This window comes from Heptranchias perlo, chromosome 1 (genome assembly GCF_035084215.1).
Source record: "Heptranchias perlo isolate sHepPer1 chromosome 1, sHepPer1.hap1, whole genome shotgun sequence".
NCBI lineage: Eukaryota > Metazoa > Chordata > Chondrichthyes > Hexanchiformes > Hexanchidae > Heptranchias > Heptranchias perlo.
Genome location: NC_090325.1, coordinates 42,226,472 through 42,251,295, shown reverse-complemented (window position 1 = coordinate 42,251,295; position 24,824 = coordinate 42,226,472). Strand labels below are relative to the sequence as shown.

The following is a 24,824-nucleotide window of genomic DNA, read 5'->3' as shown; positions in this document are numbered from 1 at the left end:
GTTTCTAGCATTTCTGTTTTCATTTCAACCATACTTGTTTTTCTCTTGATCCACTTAAGTTTGCTATTACCAAGGACCTATGGTATTACTACTGACTGCAATTAGGCCTTTAAACAGTATACAGCACCATATAATAAAGATTCTAATAATTTGGCACTATTTTACTGTTCTATAACTTTCATTCATGCACCAAATTCAAACATCAAAGTGGTCTGAAGTTGTTTCATACTATTTTGTGACAAACTTATTTTGGACCATTATAATTAGTCTCCAGCATTCTGGGCTGTGATGGTGAAGAAAAAAGAAATCAGCCAGGGTTTCTGCTCCCATTATCCAGTGACCTCCTGATAAAAGACATAAAGTAAGGACAGGATCAGATTCAGCTCTGATCACATAATCTTCTGACATTCACTGCCCAGCTTCACATAAATCATGGCGAATTAAGAACACTATGACTGCTGGTATCCATGGAACCATGCACCATCATGAATTACTGCCTTCAAGAGGAGTAAAGAAACATTTGTGGTGGGGGGGAACTATTGGTAATACAGCATATTAGAAACACCAGTGTAAAGCATTACTTAATAACAGTACACAATCCTCCACTGCTGAGCTCCCAAACCAAGGCGCATCATTGTGAGGAAGCACTAAGCTGAGGCCAAGCTCTTCTGCATAGGGAATAGGAGAAACATTTTTTTTTAAAAAAACACGATCATCCCAAGGCAGAATTCTTGCATCTCTTAGCTGCTGGCTTCAGAACAGACAAAAGAGCAGGTCGACCAGACACTGCAAAGGCTACTTGTCAGCAGCTGGCAGAATAGACAGCTGATCAGGACACAAGAAGAAAACCAAAACCACAAGAGATAAATAAGTCAAATTTGCAATGATTCATGAGCATCAACTAGTATTTACAAGACATAAGTATTCTCACAGCTTTATTTCCAAACAAACGTTTTATTTTTTTTCTCTCATTTTGTCGTTGGAGGCTTTAAGAAATTTAAACCGTGGTTTCCACTCCTGATCTCTCTCCTGTGACCAATGCTGAAATTGTGTGCATGTCACCAATGAGCCCCGACACAGTCAAATAGCAATTCAACATTTAAGAATCACACATGAGCAGCCACTGGGGCAACATACCAAGGACTGTAGAACCATACCGCAAGTCAGCATCTTCAGCAGATAGGTATATGGATTATATAGCACATCATGTCGCGAGAGCTTCAGAGACAATGGCCTCGATATTAACCTCCCCACAACGAGCGATAGGTCGGGGCGAGGGGGGTTAATCCTAAAAAACAGGGAAAGAGTCTCCAACCCACCGCATATGCGCCCATTGGCATTTTTACGGTGTTGGGTTGCATGCATGTGCCCTGACTTGGAAAGGCAGGACGCTTCATTATGAAATATTTAAATCAGGCTTCCACAGTGCAATTGGGAGCTCAATTTAAATTTAACTGCTGCTGGCTGGGTTTTGCAGGGCTCTAGAAACCCAGCAGCGAAATGGAGGCGAGAGCTGTCGGCTCCAGAAGGTAAGTGCTTTTTCCAGCACTACTTGTGGGCGAGGAGCAGGAATGCTCCCCATGGCCCCTCAAGCAAACCTTCAGCCGCCCTTCTGCCAATTGTGGCATTTCTCTAGCCCCTGCCGCGATCGGGGGCCCACCCACCATCTCCGGCCTGCCTCGCGATCTTGATTACCGGGGACCATCCTCAAGGGTCCTCAGCTGCAGCCTCCAGCTGCTGGTTTTCTCGCCCAGCAGCTGGCCAGCTTGTCAATTTGGCCAGCTGCCAGGCAGGTAATGGAAGAAAAGAATTATAATGAGGTCCTGCCGTTAAATTCAGCAGCGCCTCCACATCCCCGGCCTTGCCAGGTTTCCCCCGTGCTACCCCGCAAATATTGGGGCCAATAAATTACTTTGAGTTGAAAGGATGTGTTATGTAGGCAAATCAGCAGCTTTCTTTCACACAGCAAAACTATACAGAATATGAATGACCAATGTCCACAAAAAGCAGGACAAATCCAATCCGGCCAATTACCGCCTCATCAGTCTACTCTCAATCATTAGTAAAGTGATGGAAGGTGTCGTCGACAGTGCTATCAAGCGGCACTTACTCACCAATAACCTGCTCACTGATGCTCAGTTTGGGTTTTCGCCAGGACCACTCGGCTCTAGACCTCATTACAGCCTTGGTCCAAACATGGACAAAAGAGCTGAATTCCAGAGGTGAGGTGAAAGTGACTGCCCTTGACATCAAGGCAGCATTTGACCGAGTGTGGCACCAAGGAGCCCTAGTAAAATTGAAGTCAATAGGAATCAAGGGGAAAACTCTCCAATGGCTGGAGTCATACCTAGCACAAAGGAAGGTGTTAGTGGTTGTTGGAGGCCAATCATCTCAGCCCCAGGACATTGCTGCAGGAGTTCCTCAGGGCAGTGTCCTAGATCCAACAATCTTCAGCTGCTTCATCAATGACCTTCCCTCCATCATAACGTCAGAAATGGGGATGTTCGCTGATGATTGCACAGTGTTCAGTTCCATTCGCAACCTCTCAGATAACGAAGCAGTCTGTGCCCGCATGCAGCAAGACCTGGACAACATCCAGGCTTGGGCTCATAAGTGGCAAGTAACATTTGCGCCAGACAAGTGCCAGGCAATGACCATCTCCAACAAGAGAGTCTAACCACCTCCCCTTGACATTCAATGGCATTACCATCGCCAAATCCCCCATCAACATCCTGGGGGTCACCACTGACCAGAAACTTAACTGGACCAGCCATATAAATACTGTGGCTACAAGAGCAGGTCAGAGGCTGGGTATTCTGTGGCAAGTCACTCACCTCCTGACTCCCCAAAGCCTTTCCACCATCTACAAGGAACAAGTCAGACATGTGATGGAATACTCTCCACTTGCCTGGATGAGTGCAGGTCCAACAACACTCAAGAAGCTCGACACCATCCAGGACAAAGCTCGATTGGCACCCAATCCACCACCCTAAACATTCACTCCCTTCACCACCGGCGCACAGTGGCTGCAGTGTGTACCATCCACAGGATGCACTGCAGCAACTCGCCAAGGCTTCTTCGACAGCACCTCCCAAACCCGCGACCTCTACCACCTAGAAGGACAAGAGCAGCAGGCACATGGGAACAACACCACCTGCACGTTCCCCTCCAAGTCACACACCATCCCCACTTCTAAATATATCGCCGTTCCTTCATCATCGTTGGGTCAAAATCCTGGAACTCCCTTCCTAACAGGACTGTGGGAGAACCTTCACCACACGGGCTGCAGCGGTTCAGAAAGGCGGCTCACCACCATCTTCTCAAGGGCAATTAGGGATGGGCAATAAATGCTGGCCTTGCCAGCGACGCCCACATCCCATGAACGAATTTAAAAAAAAATTTTTTTAAGTGGCATTAGTTGAGGGGGGAATGTTGGCCAAGATACTGGGAGATCTCTTTGCTCTTTGATAGTGTCATGGGATCTTTAGGCCATCAAAACAGGCAGACAGGAGCTTGGTTGAACTTCTCATCCAAAGGATGGTACTACCAACAATGCACCATTCTCTCAGTATTGTATTGGAGTGTCAGCTTAGATTGTGTACTCAAGGGGCTCAAACATATAATTGTCTAAACTGGAGGAGAGATTGCTATTGACTAGCCAAGTTAACATGGGGAAGAGGAAGGGAATTAATTATTTTGAAATAGAACCAGAGGGGAGATGAGGAGAATTTTTTCAATGCAGCGAGTTGTAATGATCCGGAATGCACTGCCTGAAAGGGTGGTGGAAGCAAATTCAATAGTAACTTTCAAAAGGGATCTGCATATATACTTGAAGGGGAAAAAATTGCAGGGCAATGGGGAAAGAGCAGGCGAGTGAGAGTAACTGGATAGCTCTTTCAAAGACCCCATACATGCACAATAGGCGGAATAGCCTCCTTCTGTGCTGTAAGATCCTATGTTTTTTTAAAAAGCTATTCAAAGCATCTAGTAGCATTAGTACTGCATTAGGATTTTGTTATTACTTGGAGCTTCAAGTAGTCTATGGGTTAAATCTGTAAAAGTTAACTGATTGTGACTGTTTGAAAAAAAAATCTATAAGAGCACAGTACATATTAACAGTATTCCTTGTGCGGTACAATTATCTCCTTGCAGTCTCAGAACTTCGTACACCAGATATTTTAGTAAAGAGGATTTAAAATCATACTTCAGCAAGATATGAAGTTTACATATGGTGCGCTAACACTGGCACTCACAACTATTCCTGCTTATATTACATCAGGTACTTTACAATGGTACACTAGATAGAAGAAAGAGCTTGCATTTATATAAAGCCTTTCACATCCTCAAGATATCCCAACCGCCTCACAGCCAGTGGATTACTTTTGAAGTATAGTCACTGTTGTTGAATAGGCAAATGCGCCAGCCATTTTGTGCACAGCTGGGTCCCACAATCCGTAAGGAGATTAAATAACATAATTATCTGTTTTGAAGTTGTTGATTGAGGGATAAATGTTGGATGGGACACAGCCATATTACATAAGTGATGTACGGACAAATATCCAAGACTTTCTTCACCATTTAAATTCCACGCTGCCAGCCATCTGTGACCACCAAGAGTGAAATATTCAAATGAAATAAAAACTAGGCCAGGCATTTAAACGTTCCACATTCCACTGAGCAAACTGCAAAGGAATTAAAATGCACTTCTATTTAAATAATCAAAATGGTTATTTTACTATAGGCAATTTAGAATAAAAAATTCTCACAAAACTGCAATTTGAGAAATGCATCTTTAACTCCCATGCTCCAGGGATTATACAAATTATACGTACTTACTCTCCGTTCCCACGCGCCCTGCGTTCCCACTGACTAACCCAAAATAATCTGGGTTAGTCAGTGTCAAATTTAACATTGAGTATATCAAGTTTGATACTAACCATTCATCTTTTTGGGAAACTGGGTCAAGATAGTGATTGATAGCTTTTCAGAATATTTAACAAGAGTTCTAAAACATGGCCTCATGCAAAATGAAAATGACCCTCAGATTTTAAAAGCAAAAAAAAAATACAGGAACAAATTCACGCACACAGTAGCTAACTTCTTTCTATGGATTGCAAAACTGTAGGTTTGCTACGTTAGCAATTTCTACCTTTATCACCGTAAGGATTCCCCTATTTACTTCCCACTAAGGTAGTGGCACCTTAGGTGTTGGTTGAGCGATGCATGGCTTAGATCATACTGCTACAATACAGCATTTTAAATTGGATTTAGAACAGTTTTGGGCACAAAGTATTTTAAAACATTGAGTTACGGAGCTGCTGAACCCCCCACCTCTATTATCTTATTCACACAGATACAAATCAATTTATTCAACTCTCAATACCGATTCCTCGCCTTTATCTTCAGGTTTTGTTTTGTGATCTGACCCAGGATGGACTATTGTGACTCGGTCATTTATTTTCATCTCTTGATAAAAAGCTAAGTCTCCAAACTTCACTTCTTTTTCACCCTCCCCCACCCCAACCTCACACATGATCCAAATGACATCCGACCAATGTGCTGGTCCACCAATCTATTGCACCACTTTAACTTTGAGATGTTTGGGAAAATATTTTAGAATTAGAAATAAAAGCTCAGCAATTTCTGATGAAGGTTTCCAGCTGAAAAATGATTTCATCTTAATTGTTTCAGGTAGATGTTGACCTGATGGACATTTTCTGCATTTTCTGGTTTTGTTTCAGATTTATCTTCTTTTTATTTTCATCCTGAAACACTCACTTTTCTGGACTGTAGACCTTATAATCACAGAAAAACCAAGAACATACGACCTAAACAGTCATGCCATTTAGACCCGGAGTACAGCCTTCAAAATGAAACATCCTACTCCTAAAATATGAGAAAACAGAACAAAAACATTAACGTCAATTTAAATTGGAGGAATACTTACACCGACAGACAGAAACGAACATAGAAACATGCGTTTCATTGTTGAAGTGGTTCTTTATTTTTCTCCTGCCTTCACTCATCAGTCACTGATAGATCTGCTAGAATGTATCCTGCTCCACAATTTCCACAGAAGCAAGTTTTCTCTGTACCATCGAATCAAAGCAATGTCATCGAAAATGCACACACTGGATCGCATTCAACAGCCCTCTGTCGTCTTTCAGAGACTGATGTGACTCGAGTTCACACAATACAGAATTTCCATTGTACGATGGTATAAGAGGACTTCTGGAACTAGCCATTTGTGTGTTACTGAGATACCAATTTGCGATGACAAATTATTCATATTAAACAAACAAGGCAAGGAGGAGGACGACATCATGTTGGCACAGTTATCCAGGAAAGAGACTGTGTTGCTTCAAAATAGAAATGATAGCAGCCCCTAAATTGTGCAATAATATCTTGGCTGTCTTAACAAGGCATAGTTTGTCTGTTGACTTTGGGAAACTTTTAATAGATGAAGAATGGTTGATACCCAGATATCATTTCATTAGTTTAATTTATGTCCACAGCATGCATTATTTAAAGGAATTAGAACATTCAAAATGGGGGTGGGGAAAGGGGATGAGCAGAATGTACTGGTAAAGAAAACATTTCTTACAATATTGAGTTTTAATAGTTTTGAACTAAGCCCAAGCATCTGCTATAGCACACAGCAGTTATAATATTTACACAGTACAAGCTCATGCTTAAGTTATTACCCATATTCCATGGAAGTGTTTGGAATTTGTGGCTTTATCTAATTCTAATACAGAAAGCAGCTATCAGTTAAGAGCAGTAACTTGCACGACAGTAGAAAATATTGTGTATGTTGTATCATAACCTTGCGTGGCGGTGTGACATAGATCATAATCACAATTTGAAACAAACCCACTTTGAGAGGGGCGGGGCACATTTCATAGGTTAGAGTAGTTCCAGTGAAGTTGCTAAGTATTTGCTTGTGTTTAACATTTAAATGTACATTTAACTTTTATCATACGTTATTATAAAGAGGACAAATGGTGTACCCAATGGTTGGGTTATAAAAACACTGCACATGAAGGACAAGGCTTGGTTGTGCTGCCTCCACACACCCTTACACACACACACACACACACACACACACACAAACCAACTTGCTGACATTCATTATCTAAGCTGATGCATGTTGAATGGTCTCTTAGGCAAGGTACCAACCAGCAGCATAGAACTGTGTCCCAGTAAGAGTTAGTACCTTCAGAAGAGGAGAGAATAAAAATCAAGAGCAAAAAAAGCCACACACAGCAGCTATGGGATACAATATATTCCATTCTACGGAGTCAGTTCCAAGTTATCAAGTCAGTTTATTCATGGAATACAAACTATATCCCACTTCTCATCATTTATCATTGTGAGGGGTTTTGATGGAGTGGATGGGGAGAAACTGTTTCCACTGGCAGGAGTGTCAGTAACCAGAGGACACAGATATAAGATAATTAGCAAAGGAATCAGAGTGGGAGATGAAGAGAAATGTTTTTATGCAGCGAGTTGTAATGATCTGGAAAGGCAGTGGAAGCAGATTTAATAGTAATTTTCAAAAGGGAATTGGATATATACTTCAAAAGGAAAAATGTTGCAGGGCTATGGGGAAAGAGTGGGAGGTAACTAATTGGATAGCACTTTCAAAGAGCCGACACAGGTACAATGAGCTGAATAGCCTCCTTTTGTGCTGTAAGATTCTATATACGCTGCCTGCAAATATAAGAAAAATACCACAAAGGTATCCTACATCCTAAATCACATCTGTAGAATTTCCTTTTAGCGTTTTGACACTCCTAGATGATGTGTTTAAATTGAAGTTACTTTATTTCCTCATCAATTATCTTGTTTAGTATAGTGAAGTTATTTTTTTAAAATTGAGCCTTTTTAACATAATATTTTGTGGACTAAAATGAAAGGTCACATATAAGCATGTAAATAATTGAAATACACACACACACACACACACACACACACATATAATATATATGTATGTATGAACTTCTTCAGCCCAATGTAATGGCTGCCCGCAATACTTTAAGGATGCCTGGAAGTTTACTCGGGTCCCAGTATTTTTACAAGGGTCTTTTACAAGGGAGTAATTCTAATCTAGGGGTTCAGAGGTTATACTAAACTGCAGGAGCAAAGTTTGAGAGATTTATCATCTGAAATCCAAAACTGGATTACTACTTTCCCTTCCACATAGACACATCATTGTCATGTTCAGATAAATAAAAATTAAATAGTAGCTTACCAACCCCTGGGGAAAACCACTGCATACTACCCTCCAGTCTGAAAAACAACCGTTCACCAGTACTCTCTGCTTTCTGTCCCTTAGCCTATTTTGTATCCACGCTGCAACTGTCCCTTTAATCCCATGGATTTTAATTTTGCTAACAAGTGTTGCCCAGCATTTGTAATTCCGCTCCTCAGTGATCACTAAAAACCATGTTGGCGCTCTGCTCAATATTTTCAGCAGGACAATGGTTGCCCTTTAAGATAGCAAATAAGAACACATGAACTTTTAGGAATAAAAAATTGCCATTAGGCATAACAGCCAATATACACAATAGGGAAAATGCTTAGGAGAATTCGATGTGATGCTATCATGTTCACTTGAAGAGTCTATACATTATAAAAGGATAATTTTTGCAGCTAAAGGTCATGCCTCACAAATCCATTGGGATTCTCAGGTGTCACACCAAACCTTGATTTAAAAAAAAAAGTTTTCAACTATCTGCAAATTATACATATTTTGTGATGTCAATGTACATTTAGTTTGTTCCATGCATAGATAGGGCAGAGCACATTGATACCTTAAGGTTTTGGAAAAGGCTGTACATGGGCTGTGAGCAATGCATGTTGAAAGATTGAAGCAATTTGAGCAGTTCTGGTCCCCAGTTGGGCCAGGAAGAACAGCTATATCATTAAATAAATAAATTTAAAACGGAAATCGACAGTTTCCTAGAAGTAAAGGGAATTAGGGGTTACGGGGAGCGGGCAGGAAATTGGACATGAATTTAGATTTGAGGTTAGGATCAGATCAGCCATGATCTTATTGAATGGCGGAGCAGGCTTGAGGGGCCGATTGGCCTACTCCTGCTCCTATTTCTTATGTTCTTATGTTAGATCCTGCCTGACTGATAGTCTTGTTAGTTAGACTAGTCTGGATTCAGAAGGACTGTTCTTGTTGGCCTATTTCCTATCTTGTCTTGGTCTACACTCTTCTTCTGAGAAGGTCAAGCAAGATGTTTTTTATAAAGTAAAATACTAATTAATTACGCATTCTCAAGAGGGGCAGGTTGAGAAAGCGGTTTAAAAAAGCATACGAGGTCCTGGGCTTTATAAATAGAGGTATAGAGTACAAAAGCAAGGAAGTCATGATGAACCTTTATAAAACACTGGTGCGGCCACAACTGGAATATTGTGTCCAGTTCTGGGCAACACACTTCAGGAAGGATGTGAAGGCCTTAGAAAGGGTGCAGAGGAGATTTACTAGAATGATTCCAGGAATGAGGGACGTAAATTACATGGATAGACTGGAGAAGCTGGGATTCTTCTCCTTGGAACAGAGAAGGTTGAGAGGAGATTTGATAGAGGTATTCAAAATCTTGAAGGGTCTAGACAGAGAGAAACTGTTCCCATTGGTGGAAGGGTCAAGAACCAGAGGGCATAGATTTACGGTGACTGGCAAAAGAACCAAAGGTGACATGAGGAAAAACTTTTTTACACAGCGAATGGTTGGGATCTGGAATGCACGGCCCGAGGGAGTGGTGGAGGCAGATTCATTCACGGCCTTCAAAAGGGAACTGGATTAAGTACTTGAAACGAAAAAACGTGCAGGGCCACGGGGATAGGACGGGGGAGTGAGATTAGCTGGATGCTCATGCATAGAGCATGCACGGATTCGATGGGCTGAATGGCCTCCTTCCGTGCTGTAACCTATGATTCTATAAGTTCAGCAATGCTATTACTCTGCACACATTGGGCTGATTACTACCAGCTTTTTCCTGTCTGAGTTACTGATTTTCCTATACACATACAAAATTATAGATTTTTATTTCAGAACCCCAATTTTTCTCACCCTGTGGCACAAAAATTGAATTGGCTAAATTTTCACTGCTCATTTTCGTGAGCTATATTAATCAGGACTGTAACGATCAATTAAAACTTTGCTGTAGCTGAACAACTAACCAGCACAACCATTACATGCCGCCAAATTAAGTAAATACCCCACAACATAGCTAGACTATTTAAATGTACTAGAACATTGACATAATTCTGCTTATATTAAGTTTGCATATTACATGGATCTAATAGCAATGGCAGGCTGCCAGGTACAGGAACTAAATTAAGAACCTTGTAAACATCATCTCCTGTTGAACTTACAATTCGACAAAAACCACCGCAAAGCCACTGGAGCCAAAAAACAGAGTCTAAAATCTAGGACCAAAATCTTGGTAACAGAATAAAGCAATGAGAGTTTCTGTGAATGGGATAACGGTCCTTATACAGGCTGTTTGAGCGAAGTCAAACTCACCTTCAGAAGTTTACAGATGGATTTCACCTATGAAAAGGAATGTAGGTGAGAACTGTTATCATTTTGATTTGCACACCACTAATAATCAATTTGTTTTTATGCAGGCCCCACAACAGGCAGTTCCATTTTACATATATGTTTTACTTAATTTTATATATATAAAAAAATGGGTTTCACATGCTTCCTGAATTTCACAGAATACATTATTCTCTGTCAGTTGTGATAAAATTACTCTGCTACTACACTGAACATAGGATAACCAGGATACAGATTGTAGCGAAACACAGTGCTATCCACCAGAAGAAAGACTTAGTTTTAATTGTGCGGCTGCCACAACCATCAGTTACAAGCTAATGACCGCTGTATCTTACAATTAGTACAGTACACACCAGCGCATCAGTTTTCCCCCCTCACCCCTTCCCCGCCCTCCCAGAACCACAATAGGGTCCCCGTCCTCACATTCCACCCCACCAGCCTCCACATTCAATGGATCATCCTCCGACATTTCCATCACCTTCAGCGCAATGCCACCATCAATCACATCTTCCCCTCCCCTCCCAGCATTCCAAAAGGACCATTCCCTCTGCAACACCTTGATCCACTCTTCCATCACCCCCAACACCCGCTCCCTTTCCCACGGCACCTTCCCATACACGCGCAGGAAATATAACACCTGCCCTTTCACCTCCTCCCTTCCCACCGTCCAGGGCATCAAACACTCCTTCCAGGTGCAACAGTGATTTACTTGCACTTCTTTCAATTTAGTATACTGTATGCGCTGCTCACGATGCAGTTTCCTCTACATTGGGGAGACCAAACACAGATTGGGTGATCGCTATGCTGAACACCTCCGTTCAGTCCGCAAGTGTGAACCTGAGCTTCCGGTCACTTACCATTTTAATTCTCCATCCCACTCCCACTCTGACCTCTGCCTCCTATATTGTTGAGATGTGGAGATGCCGGTGATGGACTGGGGTTGACAATTGTAAACAATTTTACAACACCAAGTTATAGTCCAGCTATTTTATTTTAAATTCACAAGCTTTCGGAGGCTACCTCCTTCCTCAGGTGAACGATGTGAAATTATATTGTTGCAATGAAGCTCAATGTAAACTCGAGGAACAGCACCTCATCTTTCCATTGGGCACTTTACAACCTTCCGGACTCACTGATTTCAATAACTTCAGATCATAACCGCGACTCCCATTTTTTCGGACAGCAACTGCTGGTAATGGTTCTGCTGAAACCATTTACAACTCCTCTAGACCCATCTTTTGTTTCTTTACTTGTCCCACTATCACCCCCCTTTGCTTTGCACCATTATCCCTTTTGTCATTTAATCACTCCTGCCCTCCACCTTACCACAGACCTTCCTTTTGTTTTCCTCCCCCACCCCTCCTTTCCCTGGCTCTGTACCTGCTTAAAAACTGTTAAATCTCAAACCAGTTCTGACGAAAGGTCAATGGCCTGAAACATTGGGCTCAATTCTAAAATGAAAGTCCGGGTGTGTTGGGGGCGGGAAGAGGGGGTGGGAAACAAAGAAAATTGGGATTTTTTGGAGCGGGCAGGATTCCCGGCTCCAACACGCTGAAGAACGTGCATGACTCAGCCATCTGGGTGCACGCGCCGTTCCCGAACCCAGAAGTCCTGCCGGCAATTAAAGCAGCAAATGTACCTCGTTGAGGTACGTAAGGTAGTTTATTTTTTTGTTTGTGGGTAGTTAAAAAGATTTTAACCTGGGCAGCTTTCCCATGGCTTCCAATTCACACCTGGTGAAACTAGGCAGGAAGGGCTGGATCAGTGAAAAATTAACTAAATAAATTAAATAAAATTACATTTCCCATTGTAAAAAAATAAACATACCTTACAAACAATATCACCTTCACCCCTCTCTCCGATGTCTCCCCCCCCCACCCCCACCTCTGATGTCCTCTCCCCTGCCCCAATCTCTCTCCCAATGGCCGATGAGGTCTTTCTCTTACCGCAACCACCCCGCACCCCACCCCCAAGATGTGCAGCTCCTGTCTGCAAAACCTGGAAGAGACTTTAATTGGCCTCATTAGGGTCGCTCGCAATCTGCCTACTTCCCTTCTGGGTTTGGCGCCCGCAAATCACCCCCCCCCCCCCACCACCATATTAAAATTATGCCCATTAACTTTGTTTCTCTCTCCACAGATACTGCCTGACCTGCTGTGTGTTTCCAGCATTTATTGTTATCACATCAGTTTTCTTAGCCAGTTTATAGCACAGTTATTCTTTGGACCATGGTTACAGGAGCAAACAGGAACTGTTTTCGATTGTAAAAGGGATTAAGGGTTGACTTGATGAGAGGTGTTTAAAGTTATGAAGGATGGGATGGTAGATAGAAACGGACATCTAATAATTGAGGAGTCCAGAACAAAGAGCCATAGATAAAAGTGATTTAGGGCAAAGCAGCAGAAACTTTTTTTTTTAAAAAAGAGGATTGTGAGGCTGTGGAATGTACTCCGAGTTAATGATTGAAGCAAAGACCTTTATAACAGGTTTCGAAAAAATGCTCGCAGAAGAAGCTGCATACACTTCTCTGCCACCACAAGAAACTGTGGCAGCAGCAAAGGCACTCTATGGTGGTTAAAATGTGGCCATTACCAATCCGCCAACCACAACCTCTCATTATACAAGAAGAAGATAGCCTGAAATATTTTTAAAATTGCATATACAGCAACCTCTGACAAAGACGTTTATTTAAAAAACATGAAGGGCCATTTTACAGTCAATTCCTCAATTGCCATAGAAACCGCCTACAATCACACTGGCAGTGGCTAAACTACAGCACAGAAACAGGCCATTCAACCAACTGGTCTAAGCCGGTGTTAATACGCCATACAAACTCCTTCCACCCTTATTATTACTTTCCACCCTGCCCCATAACCTTCTATTCCTCTCTCCCTCATGTATTCATCAAGCATCCCCCAAATATTTCAATTCTATCTGCTTAAACCATTCCATATAGCATCGAGTTCTACATTCTCACCATTCTCCGTAAAGAAATTCCACCTAAATTCTTTTTGATCTGTTAAGTGACTACCTTATATTTATGTTCCCTTATCCTGAACTCACCCACACGTGGTAACAGTATCTCCATGTCTACCCTATCGAATTGTTTCATCATTTTAAAGACCTCTATCAGGTCTCGTCAGTCTTCTCTTTTCCAGCGAAAAGACCCCCAGATTTCTCAATTTTTCCTGGTAGTTGCATCCTCTCAATTCTGGTTAACATACTTGTAAATCTTTTCTGCACTTTCTCCCGTGCTAAAATATCCTTTTTGTAGCATCAAGGCCAGAACTGCACATAGTACTCCAAGGGCAGTCTAACCAAGGTTCACTGGGCCCGAAATTGCTTTCAAAATTAATGGTGAGCCTAACAGCACTCATCGTTATTGAAGGTGAAATCGAAGAGCAAGTTCCAGCGACTGTACATGCGCAGTCAAACGCGGAAATCTGGAACTTGCTCTTCCTGCTTCACCAGTGATCCGACAGCACTGCCCTAAAGGGTCATTGCCAGCTGCAATCAATAGAATCAATGGAACAGCGCCAACTTGCTCTTCTGCCCAGCTGGAAACTAACTAATATTGCCACAAAACAGGTACGCTCAAATATATCAGGTCTAAACTAAATTTTAACAGTGTTAATTAAATTGTAAGTCTTAATGACTGCCAAACAACCCCTCTTTATTGGCCTTTATTGCAAGGGGGTTGGAGTACAAGAGCAAGGAAGTCTTGCTACAATTGTACAGGGCTTTGGTGAGGCCACACCTGCAGTACTGTGTATAGTTTTGGTCTCCTTATCTAAGGAAGGATATACTTGCCTTGGAGGTGGTGCAACGAAGATTCACTAGATTGATTCCTGGGATGAAAGGGTTATCCTATGAGGAGAGATTAAGTAGAATGGGCCTATACTCTCTGGAGTTTAGAAGAATTAAAACATAATATTCTGAGGGGGCTTGACAGGGTAGATACCATAGAGGTTGTTTCCCCTGCCTGGCGAGTCTAGAACTAGAGGGCTTAGTCTCAGAATAAGGGGTCGGCCATTTAAGACTGAGGTAAGAAGGAATTTCTTCACTCAGAGGGTTGTGAATCTTTGGGATTCTCTACCCCAGAGGGCTGAGGATGTTGAGTCGTTGAATATGTTCAAGACTGAAATGGATAGATTTTTGGACTCCAGGGGAATTAAGGGATATGGAGACCGGACCGGAAAGCAGAGTTGAAGCCAAAGATCAGCCATGATCTTACTGAATGCAGAGCAGTCACAAGGGGCCGTATGGCCAACTCCTGCTCCTATTTCTTATGTTCTTATGTTCTCTGGCACTGAAAATTAATTTTAAAAATGTGGAGTCTCATTCATTGCAATTTTCATTATTGTTGGACATTTAAAGTAATTTTTTTTAAAAAAAAACGTTATTCTTTACGTCGATATTTCTTACCCTCTCTATTTCGTTGTCTCCAACTGTTTTTACAATGATTTTACTGTTGCAGCTTGCACTTCCTGGTTTTGACTCATTGCAGCTTGCACTGACTCTTCGTGGCTTGTCAATAATGCTGCATTCTGATTGGTCGAGGGGAGAGCGCACCTATCACTTGCATGGGTCCTAGCTTTGCTGGAGTTAACACTGGACTCTTTTCAGGTTCGGATTAGTGGAAATTCCCGCAGTAAAGACAGTGATAAGTATGTAGGCGAGTATAAATCTATGGAATAGCGAGTCCTGTTCATTCGCCGCTCGGAGCAATTTCCAGCCCAATATAAATTTAACATTACCTCTCTGCTTCTGTATTCTAATCCTCTGGAAATGAATCCCAGTATTTTGTTTGCATTCTTTATGGCCTTATCAATTTGCATTGCTACTTTTCGTGATTTATGTATCTGTATTCACAGATCTCTTTGCTTCTCTAAACCAATTTAGTTTTTTACCTTCCAAGGAATAAGTGGCCTCCTTATTCCATTACCAAAATGAAACAACCATACACTTCACTATTCACAGTTAGTAAAACTGCTCTACAGCTAAAAGGAGCCGTTTCAACAGAATAAGGGATAAACGCCAATATTTCGAAATAGGGCCTCTCAAGTATCTGTCAAATAAATCAAAGATAATGCATCAGTGTAGTTTTACTTGAAGTTGCTTCTGCCCATAATTTCTACGACTTTAATGCTATATCCAGTTTTATACACCTTTTCCTCATTTGCTATGTGCCCTTTTGTCAGGGAAAGAATATAGCTAATGCACTGCAGTAAATGTAAGCCAATGTAAAGCATTCATGCTGATCATCATTAGTGTCAGCAGGGCTGGTGTACTTAAAGACCAATTCCAGGCCTTCTCGCCTTCAGTCTCTGGGGAGTCTCTGCTAAAATATCACAAATGCTTGAGAGCGCCTGGAGAATAAAAACAGTGCTTCACAACTAGACTGTAAACAGAACAATTCCACTGACAAGTTCTGTGGCTTATCCAAGCACCAAGGAGTCCTATGTGAGATAATTTTAAAACTGAACATCTGCGACTCATGTTGGGTTAAGTACATACCATTCATTGTACTTAGTTCTATGCCTAACAAGACTGTGCTAATCCCTAATGGCTTCAAGCTACACTGTTGAGACGTGACAATCAACCTCAGCACTCCCAGAATTTGGGATAATTAGATAACCTAGATCCCTGTTCATGAGCACTATTTGAGAGTGGAGGTGGTGAGGAGGACGAGAGGGTGGAGAATACATCGTTGTGCTTAAAATTATCAGTTAAATGATAGATATACATTAATGGATACATATCTGTACTTCATGATATCGATACAATAAAATTTGGACCACTAGATTTTATCCAAATGACTTGTACAATGTATTTCATTCACATTAATCAGGACTCTAAGACAAAGTTTTGCCCTTTAATACATCGCCACTTAATTAAATATTTGTTATGCTACTTCCCATGTTGAATATCTACTTTAAAACATTATCCAGCATGGAATGAAGCTCAAATTTACCCACAATTACAAAATTGTACACACAGAATCATCTCTGCACTCTCCATCTCAATCTTCCCTTTCTTCTCCACCCAACACAAATCCTCTGGGTCTGACCTGGCCTTTAATGCATCCCCTTTTTTTGATCCTATTGTTGGAAGCAGAACCTTCAGCTACCTGGGATCTGTTACCCGGAACTCCCTCCCTAGACCTTTGAGTTTCTCCACCTCCCTTTCCTTTAAAAACTTCTTCAAAACCCATCTCTTCGATCTAGTTTGCAGTCACCCATCCTAATCACTATCTTCCTGACTTGGCATCAGTTTTACTTATGCCTATCTGTGAACGGCCTTGGGATGCTCTTTTCATTGAAAGCGTTACATTAATGCAAGTCGTCACTCCTCTCAATTACCCCTACCCCTATCTTATTTCTTTTCATCGTAACACGAGCACGACTTTCTAACCATCATAAAATCATTGAAAGGTTGCAGCACGGAAGGCGGCCATTCGGCCCATCGAGTTCACGCCGGCTCTATGCACGAGCAATCCAGCTAGTCCCACTGCCCCACTCTATCCCCGTAGCCGTGCACATTTTTTCGTTTCAAGTACTTATCCAGTTCCCTTTTGAAGGCCATGATTGAATCTGCCTCCACCACCCCCTCGGGCAGTGCATTCCAGATCCTAACCACTCGCTGTGTAAAAAAGTTTTTCCTCATGTCAACTTTGGTTCTTTTGCCAATCACCTTAAATCTATGCCCTCTGGTTCTTGACCCTTCCGCCAATGGGAACAGCTTCTCTCTATCTATTCTGTCTAGACCCTTCATGATTTTGAATACCTCTACCAAATCTCCTCTCAACCTTCTCTGTTCCAAGGAGAACAATCCCAGCTTCTCCAGTCTATCCATATAATTTAAGTCCCTCATCCCTGGAATCATTCTAGTAAATCTCCTCTGCACCCTTTCTAAGGCCTTCACTTCTTTCCTAAAATGCGGGGCCCAGAACTGGACACAATACTCCAGTTGTGGCTGAACCAGTGTTTTATAAAGGTTCATCATGACTTCCTTGCTTTTGTACTCTATGCCTCTATTTATAAAGCCCAGGACCTCGTATGCTTTCTTAACTTGCCCTGCCACCTTCAACGATTTGTGCATATACCCACAGATCCCTCTGTTCCTCTAACCCTTTTAGAATTGTGCCCTCTAGTTGATATTGCCTCTCCTCATTTTTCCTAGCGAACTGCATCACCTCGCATTTTTCCGTGTTAAACGTCATCTGCCACGTGTCCGCCCATACCACCAGCGTGTCTATATCCTCTTGAAGTCTATCACTATCTTCCAAGTTTTGTGTCATCTGCAAATTTTGAAATTGTGCCCTGTACACCCAAGTCCAAGTCATCAATATATATCAAGAAAAGCAGTGGTCCCAGCACCGACCCCTGGGGAACACCACTACACGCCTCCCTCCGAAAAACAACCGTTCACCACTACTCTGTTTCCTGTCATTTAGCCAATTCTGCATCCACGTTGCCACTGCCCCCTTTATTCCATGGGCCGCAATCTTGATAAGCCTACTGTACGGCACTTTATCAAACGCCTTTTGAAAGTCCATATACACCACATCAACTGCATTGTCCTCATCTACCCTCATCAAAAAACTCTATCAAGTTGGTTAAACACGATTTGTCTTTAACAAATCCGTGCTGGCTTTCCCTAATTCATCCACACTCATCCAAGTGACTGTTAATTCTGTCCCGGATTATCGTTTCCAAAAGCTTCCCCACCACCGAGGTTAACCTGACTGGTCTATAGTTGCTGGGTTTATCCTTACAAGCTTTTACATCTTCCATCCTTACCGTTATGACAACCCCACATGACTCCTATCCTCTTCATTCCTGTTCTCTATCATCTTTTCTTCCCCCACCCTTTCATATGTGACCAGTGAGTTCAACTCCCCTTCTCCATATTTCAACGCTTTAATGACCCATCTCACCCTGCGACCATTGTTGCCTCTTTCCCCAGCCCCTGCACTTAATTTCTTTCTCTTTTCCTTTGTATTCTCTGAGCCTTGGTCCCAAACCCCTTGCCAAAACTTTTAAAGCCAGTTTCCCAACATTTAAAGAGCTTAAACTGTATTTGTAAAGTATAAGCTGTGTAGATTCAATCATGGCCTTCCAAACGGAACTGGATAAGTATTTGAAAGGAAAAAAATTGCAGGACTATGGGGATAGGGTGGGGGAGTGGGACTAGCTGGATTGCTCTTGCATAGAGCTGGCACGGACTTGGTGGGCTGAATGGCCTCCTACCGTGCTGTAACCTTTCTATGATTCTATAAAAGGGCTTTAAAACAAAAGAGAAACAGCAGTGGGGAGGTAGCTCAAGGCAGACACTCCTAGTCCACGATCCCCAAAACAGGAATAGGCATGGGTGGGTGGCTGTGAAGCTGGGAATTGGGGCCAGGAACATTTTTTTCAGGAGCACTTTTTGCAGGAGCACTGGGAGAGAGTGGGCCTGAGGCAAGCAAAGCCAGATGCAATGAGGCTGGAGGCAGGTAGAGTTCGGAATAACAGGATCAGAGACCACCAGAACTAGTAGTGAAAGCCAGGTGAAACAAAGCCAGCTCGAGTTGTGTGGCCAATAGAGGCTGAGGAAATGGCAGGAAGCCTGCAATTACAGCATGAACAGTAAATGTCGATACGATTTTTGCATCGTTAACCTAAACGCATTACTCAAAAATTGATATAAAAGGTAGTAAGGGTAATTACGGCAGGTGTGCACCATTTGCAAGACTTTTAACATATTAATCATTCTACTATGGTGTTGCAAATGGGGATTCAGACCAAGTGTACTCTTCAGGTGAAGTGGGCTAGGGGGTGGAGGTTAATTGTACCAAAGTTTGCAGACATAATTCTGACCCCATTTTAAAGTCATTAAATTGAAACTTTATTTTTATATACTTCAATTTTCTATTAGTTAGATTTATACAGCAAAACATACTGCAATTTGGGAAACATAGTTAGTTGGAGCACAGGAGTATCTCTGTGGTACAGGCCGAGGACCTGGAAGATGCATAACTGAGGTGCTTCAGCGCCACTACTGGCAGGAGCGTGTAATTACAGCATGACATTTACACAGGAAGTTTCCGTTATAGATGTAGACAAAGGAATTTATAATGGAAAAGTTACCAGGAAGTGCGGGCAGACAAGCGTTTTAGTATATTACATGCTTGACAAATAGGTTCAATGTCCTTCCTGCCTCCACCTCCATGCAGTTGACCTCCTGATCGCAATTGAAACTTTCTTTTTTTACATAGGGAGGGAGGTAAAATCACAGCAACATTTTTTCATATGCCTAAAGAATAATCAAAACACAAAAGTTCTATATTCCACTCAATACTGCCTTCCTGCTTCCACATTGCAGTTTATGCTAGGTTACGGCACCTCACTTTCACTGGAGGGTTACATCTCATTGCATTGCTTAACACCTTGAAATAGCTTTGTAATGTGCTCTACAAACTTGGTGGGTAAGAGCTTGCCAATCAATTTCCATTTGTCACTTAATGACCAGTGTGTGTTTCAGTTTCAACTCATTTACATGTACTCTAAAGTAGGCAAATTGAATACCCATCATCGATGCCAAAGGTGAAGCGAGAACAGGATAAGCTGTGTAAGTGATGAAAATGTAGGTCAGTAAAACTACTGTATGGAAGTCTTCACTAGTACTATAACAAAATATTTATTTGGTCTGGTCCTTTATCATTTTAATAGATAAACTACAGTACTACAGTACATTAACAGTTACAATATGCATGCAGCAGTGTTTGTAATATATAGACATTTCCAGATATAGTCAGGGACATGAGGCCTTTAAACAAAAAGGGAAAATGATATTAATGGGAAAGTAGAGAGAAAGACTTGCATTTATGTAGCATCTTTCACAACCTGTGCTTTACAACCAACGAAGTACTCTTGAAGTGTAATCACTATTGAAATATAGGAACTAGAGGGGAGAATTTCTGCTTCAACAAATCCTTTTCTCAGCATCTCCCATCCTATAGTTAAATTCTTTAATGTCGTACTATACATTCCCTATTTGTGTTGGATCATCCCAGGATTTTCAACTAACACCAGTGGGCAGAAAATCATGGGTTTAGTATAGCACTATTTCCCAATATGCACTCTCAGCATACACCAGAAGCAGAAAATCTCCCTTTGTGTTTACTTCACCAATTGTATTTTTTGCTTTTTGTTTAAAGGCCTGCTGCCCTTGACTATCTTGTGTATGTGTGTAAACATTGCTGCACCTAGCACGTTTGACACAAGAATATCAACTTTGTACAACAAAGCATTCCACAAATAATAAACCTTAGACAAGTATTCACGAATGCCATTGTAAGAAAATATGTTAACCACCCTAATTAAATAAAAGATAAGCAGCATGCGCATATTAATGTATCTTACACAAAATCCACTCTGCACATTATTTAATAGCTAACGCGTGGGGAATGTTGTACCTTTTCATAGAATCATACAGCACATTCGCCCATTGTGCCTCTTTGAAAGAGCTATCCAATTAGTCCCATTCCCATGATCTCTCCCCATAGCCCTTCAGATTTTTTCTTTTCAAGCATATATCCATTTTCCCTTTTGAAAATTACTATTGAATCTGTTTCCACTATCCTGTTAGGCAATGCATTCCAGATTACACAGTACACTTTTACACATTAACACACATCAACAATTTCCCAATACAATTTATGAAATATAAACTATTCAGTTTACACAGGATGTCTTGATTATCCACATTCAAGATGGCAATTTTCTTAATAATCTCTGCGGAATATATTCTGTTGAAGTAGACTTCACACAAAGAGCTTGGCAGATCAACTTGACTGCATTTTTGCAACAAAAGTGTCGGACAGGTATAATCGCAAGATCTTAAAAAGAGAATATGCTCTCAATATCAAAAATTAAGTGTTACAAGGAATTTGAGGTTTTGACCACATTTCCTCCCTTTTATATATAGGTTTTTCTAAATGTGTTTTTATCCTCTCAGGTCACACGCAATGGAGAGAAACAGGCTTCCAAGGCCCTGCCAGTGAGAGTGTGGGCAGAAGTGGCTCAGGCTTGGATTTGTCTCTCCCTAAGGGAGATGTCCAGCCTCCATAATGAATGGAAGCCTTTGCTCCCCAGGTAGAGCCAGCAAATTTGGCGATTAGATTATTTCGGGTTTTGAGTTTCTCAGCAGTTTTTAACAGATGGTTTTGGTAGGTTAGTGACCGGTCAAGGGTGACGCCCAAGACTGGGTGAGTATCATGTTCGAGGAATTAACCATTTAAAGATGATAGTGAGTTCATGAGAGGCACTAGCATTGTGCAAATGAAAGACAGAGGAGACAATCTTTGATGTACTTGGTTGAAGATGCTATTTCAGGCAGTACTCCTCCATGAGTTTCATAACATCAGTGAGTGTGGTTACCAAGGCACTTGTGTAGCAAAGGCACGGTCATCCGCGTAGAGGAATGTCCATGATCTGGTTGCAGCAAATCGTTTATGTACAGATTAAAAAGGAGCCATGCTAGAAGCAAATCCTGAGGGAGCCCATTGATTTGGAAGCTCCACAAGCTGGTGTAGACAGTCATGTGTACTCAACAACCGCTTGCATTTATATAGGACCTGTAACATAGTAAAACATCCTAAGGCACTTCACAGGAGCGTTATCAGAAAAAATGGACTCCGAGCCACATTAGGACAGTTGACCAAAATCTTGGTTTTAAGGAGTATCTTAAAAGGACGAAATAGGGAAAGGAGACCCAAGAGAACAGGATCTGAATTGTCCATGGCGCCTTTCGGACCATCAGGTACTATACCCCACCATAGTCCCAACTATCAACCTTCTATCCCAACCTTTCCATGACCCTTAGACACCCTCCCCCACCAACACATTCCCTGTCAGTAGCCGCTTCCTACCATTAAGCATTTAGTTAACTATTAATGAGTTAGAATCATAGAAAATTTACGGCACAGAAAGAGGCCATTCGGCCCATAGTGTCAGCGCCGGCTGAAAATGAGCCACCCAGCCGAATCCCACTTTCCAGCAGTTGGTCCATAGCCACGAAGATTACGGCACTTCAGATGCATACGCACGTGGCTGGCGAGGCTGGTGATGCTGTTCATCCTCCGAGGAGGTCATGACTGCAGCTACGGCAGCCCCCATCCGGAAGATGTACATTTGAGGGGGTCCGCAAGGTAGGTAAATGTGTCTGGACACGGGGGTAAGTGTGCAAGTTGGTGAATTTTATTGTTAGGAGGAGGGTGGTGGAGGCCAAACTTTGTCCAAAGTGACAGAGTGGCCTCCTGCAATGCGTAAGGGTCTCCCCAGGCTTCCACAGTTTGCATGAAAGCATGAATAGGAGCTTCAGTGCTGGCACAGCCCTCCTGCACTCCACTCTTCCATAGATCAGTGCAAGTGTTGAGGCACAGCCCCATGTGAGTGGCAGTATGCCATGGGAAAGGCTCTTGCTGTCCTCTCTAAGGATGACAATATGTCTGCTCCCCTGCCAACCACTCAACCAACGCCCGTCCTGGTGCTAGAAAGCCAGCTGGGCCAGACTGCCCTGGCAGTAGCAGAGATCCTGCAGTCTGCAGCCAGATCCATTCAGGTCCAAGGGAGTGTGGCAAGTTGGATTCAAAACTGGCTCAGAGGCAGGAAGCAAAGGGTAATAGTCTATGGGTTTTTTGGTGACTGGAAGGATGTTTCCAGTGGGGTTCTGCAGGGCTCAGTACTAGGTCCCTTGCTTTTTGTGGTATATATTAATGATTTGGTCTTGAATGTGGGGGGCTTAATCAAGAAGTTTGATTCATGAGCAGAAAAGTGGCATAGGAAATTCAATCCAGAGAAATGTGAGTTAATGCATTTGGGGAGTGCAAACAAGGCAAGGGAATACACAATAAACGGGAGGATACGAAGAGGTGTAGAGGAAGTCAGTGACCTTGGAGTGCATGTTCACAGATCCCTGAAGGTAGCAGGACAGGTAGATATGGTGGTTAAGAAGGCATATGGAATACTTCCCTTTATTAGCCGAGCAGGGAGGTTATGCTAGAACTGTATAAAACACTAGTTAGGTCACAGCTTGAGTACTGGTCACCACATTACAGGAAAGATTGCACTAGAGAGTGTACAGAGGAAATTTACGAGGATGTTGCCAGGACTGGAGAATTTTAGCTATGAGGAAAGATTGGATAGGCTGGGGTTGTTTTCCTTGTGAGGAGGCTGAGGGTAGATTTAATTGAGATGTCCAAAATTATGAGGGGCCTCTATAGAGTGGATAGGAAGGACCTATTTCCCTTAGCAGAGAGGTCAATGACCAGGGGGCATAGATTTAAAGTGATTGGTAGATTAGAGGGGAGCTGAGGAAACATTTTTTCACCCAGAGGGTGGTGGGGGTCTGGAACTCACTGCCTGAAAGGGTGGTAGAGGCAGAAACCCTCAATTCATGGCACCATCAGTGGTGGGACAGTAGAATAGCAGGCAACCTACCTATTCCACCATGCTTTTGATCTCCACCTGTTCCCCAAAACTCTCATTCTTACATGACATTCACCGCTCCTGCTCACAAAGCACAGACTATTTTTTAAACTTGAGGAGAGATATAAAATTCTAAGTTGTATACCTATAGTGTACTATGTTTACATTTTCAGCTCTCAATCAGGTTTTGAATTGTATATCATTTGTGGAAAACAAATGCACTTTCAAACTAAATTCACAAAAAAAAGAAAAAAAGTTAAAAAAATCCATGCCATCACGAGGGACATGTAGGCTACTTCAATGCAGATACAATCTTTACGATTGACCTTCGGTCTGCCAAGTACTTGTTTTGGTGCACCTGCTCTTGTTGGCACGTTATTTCATCAAGCATTTCAGGCATATGAATGTTTGCCTTGAAGTAATGTCAAAGTTTGATGCAGCCAGCTAGGTCAAACCAACATTCAGCCTCCAGAATGATTGCAAAACCAACCTTTGAAACCAGTATTCAGCCAATCAAGGTTCCAATTTTGTCTAAGTGGGTTCCAGCTTAAAAACAGGCAGCAGGATATAAAACTGGTATTTCAATTTTAAAGACATAAGGCTAAAATACTGAGATATAAAAACATAGATATAAAAAAAAGTGTAAAAATAGTAAATATTGAAGACTAATCCACAGACAGAAGTTTATTTGCAGCCTACCTGATTGGTATTATAATATTACAGTAATAAAGTTAGCACTGGTATCTCAATAACATTATTACTGAAATATTAGGGGG

At 42.0% G+C, this 24,824-nt stretch overlaps 1 protein-coding gene across 4 annotated transcripts in view; it reads right to left on the bottom strand.

Annotated features, from left to right (window-relative positions):
- rai14 (retinoic acid induced 14) overlaps window positions 1-24,824 on the bottom strand; it is a 280,091-nt gene that overhangs the window by 136,738 nt on the left and 118,529 nt on the right. For 2 of the 4 annotated variants that reach the window (XM_067984235.1, XM_067984260.1), the window contains exon 1: window positions 5,948-6,245. The exons of 1 other annotated variant lie outside the window; for it this stretch is intronic. In XM_067984235.1, the coding sequence (XP_067840336.1) occupies window positions 5,948-5,986 (39 nt within the window). In that variant the 5' untranslated portion in view covers window positions 5,987-6,245. Of the gene's footprint in view, window positions 1-5,947; window positions 6,246-24,824 lie in introns of those variants that run through there. One more of the 4 variants, XM_067984252.1, reaches the window with a different exon arrangement.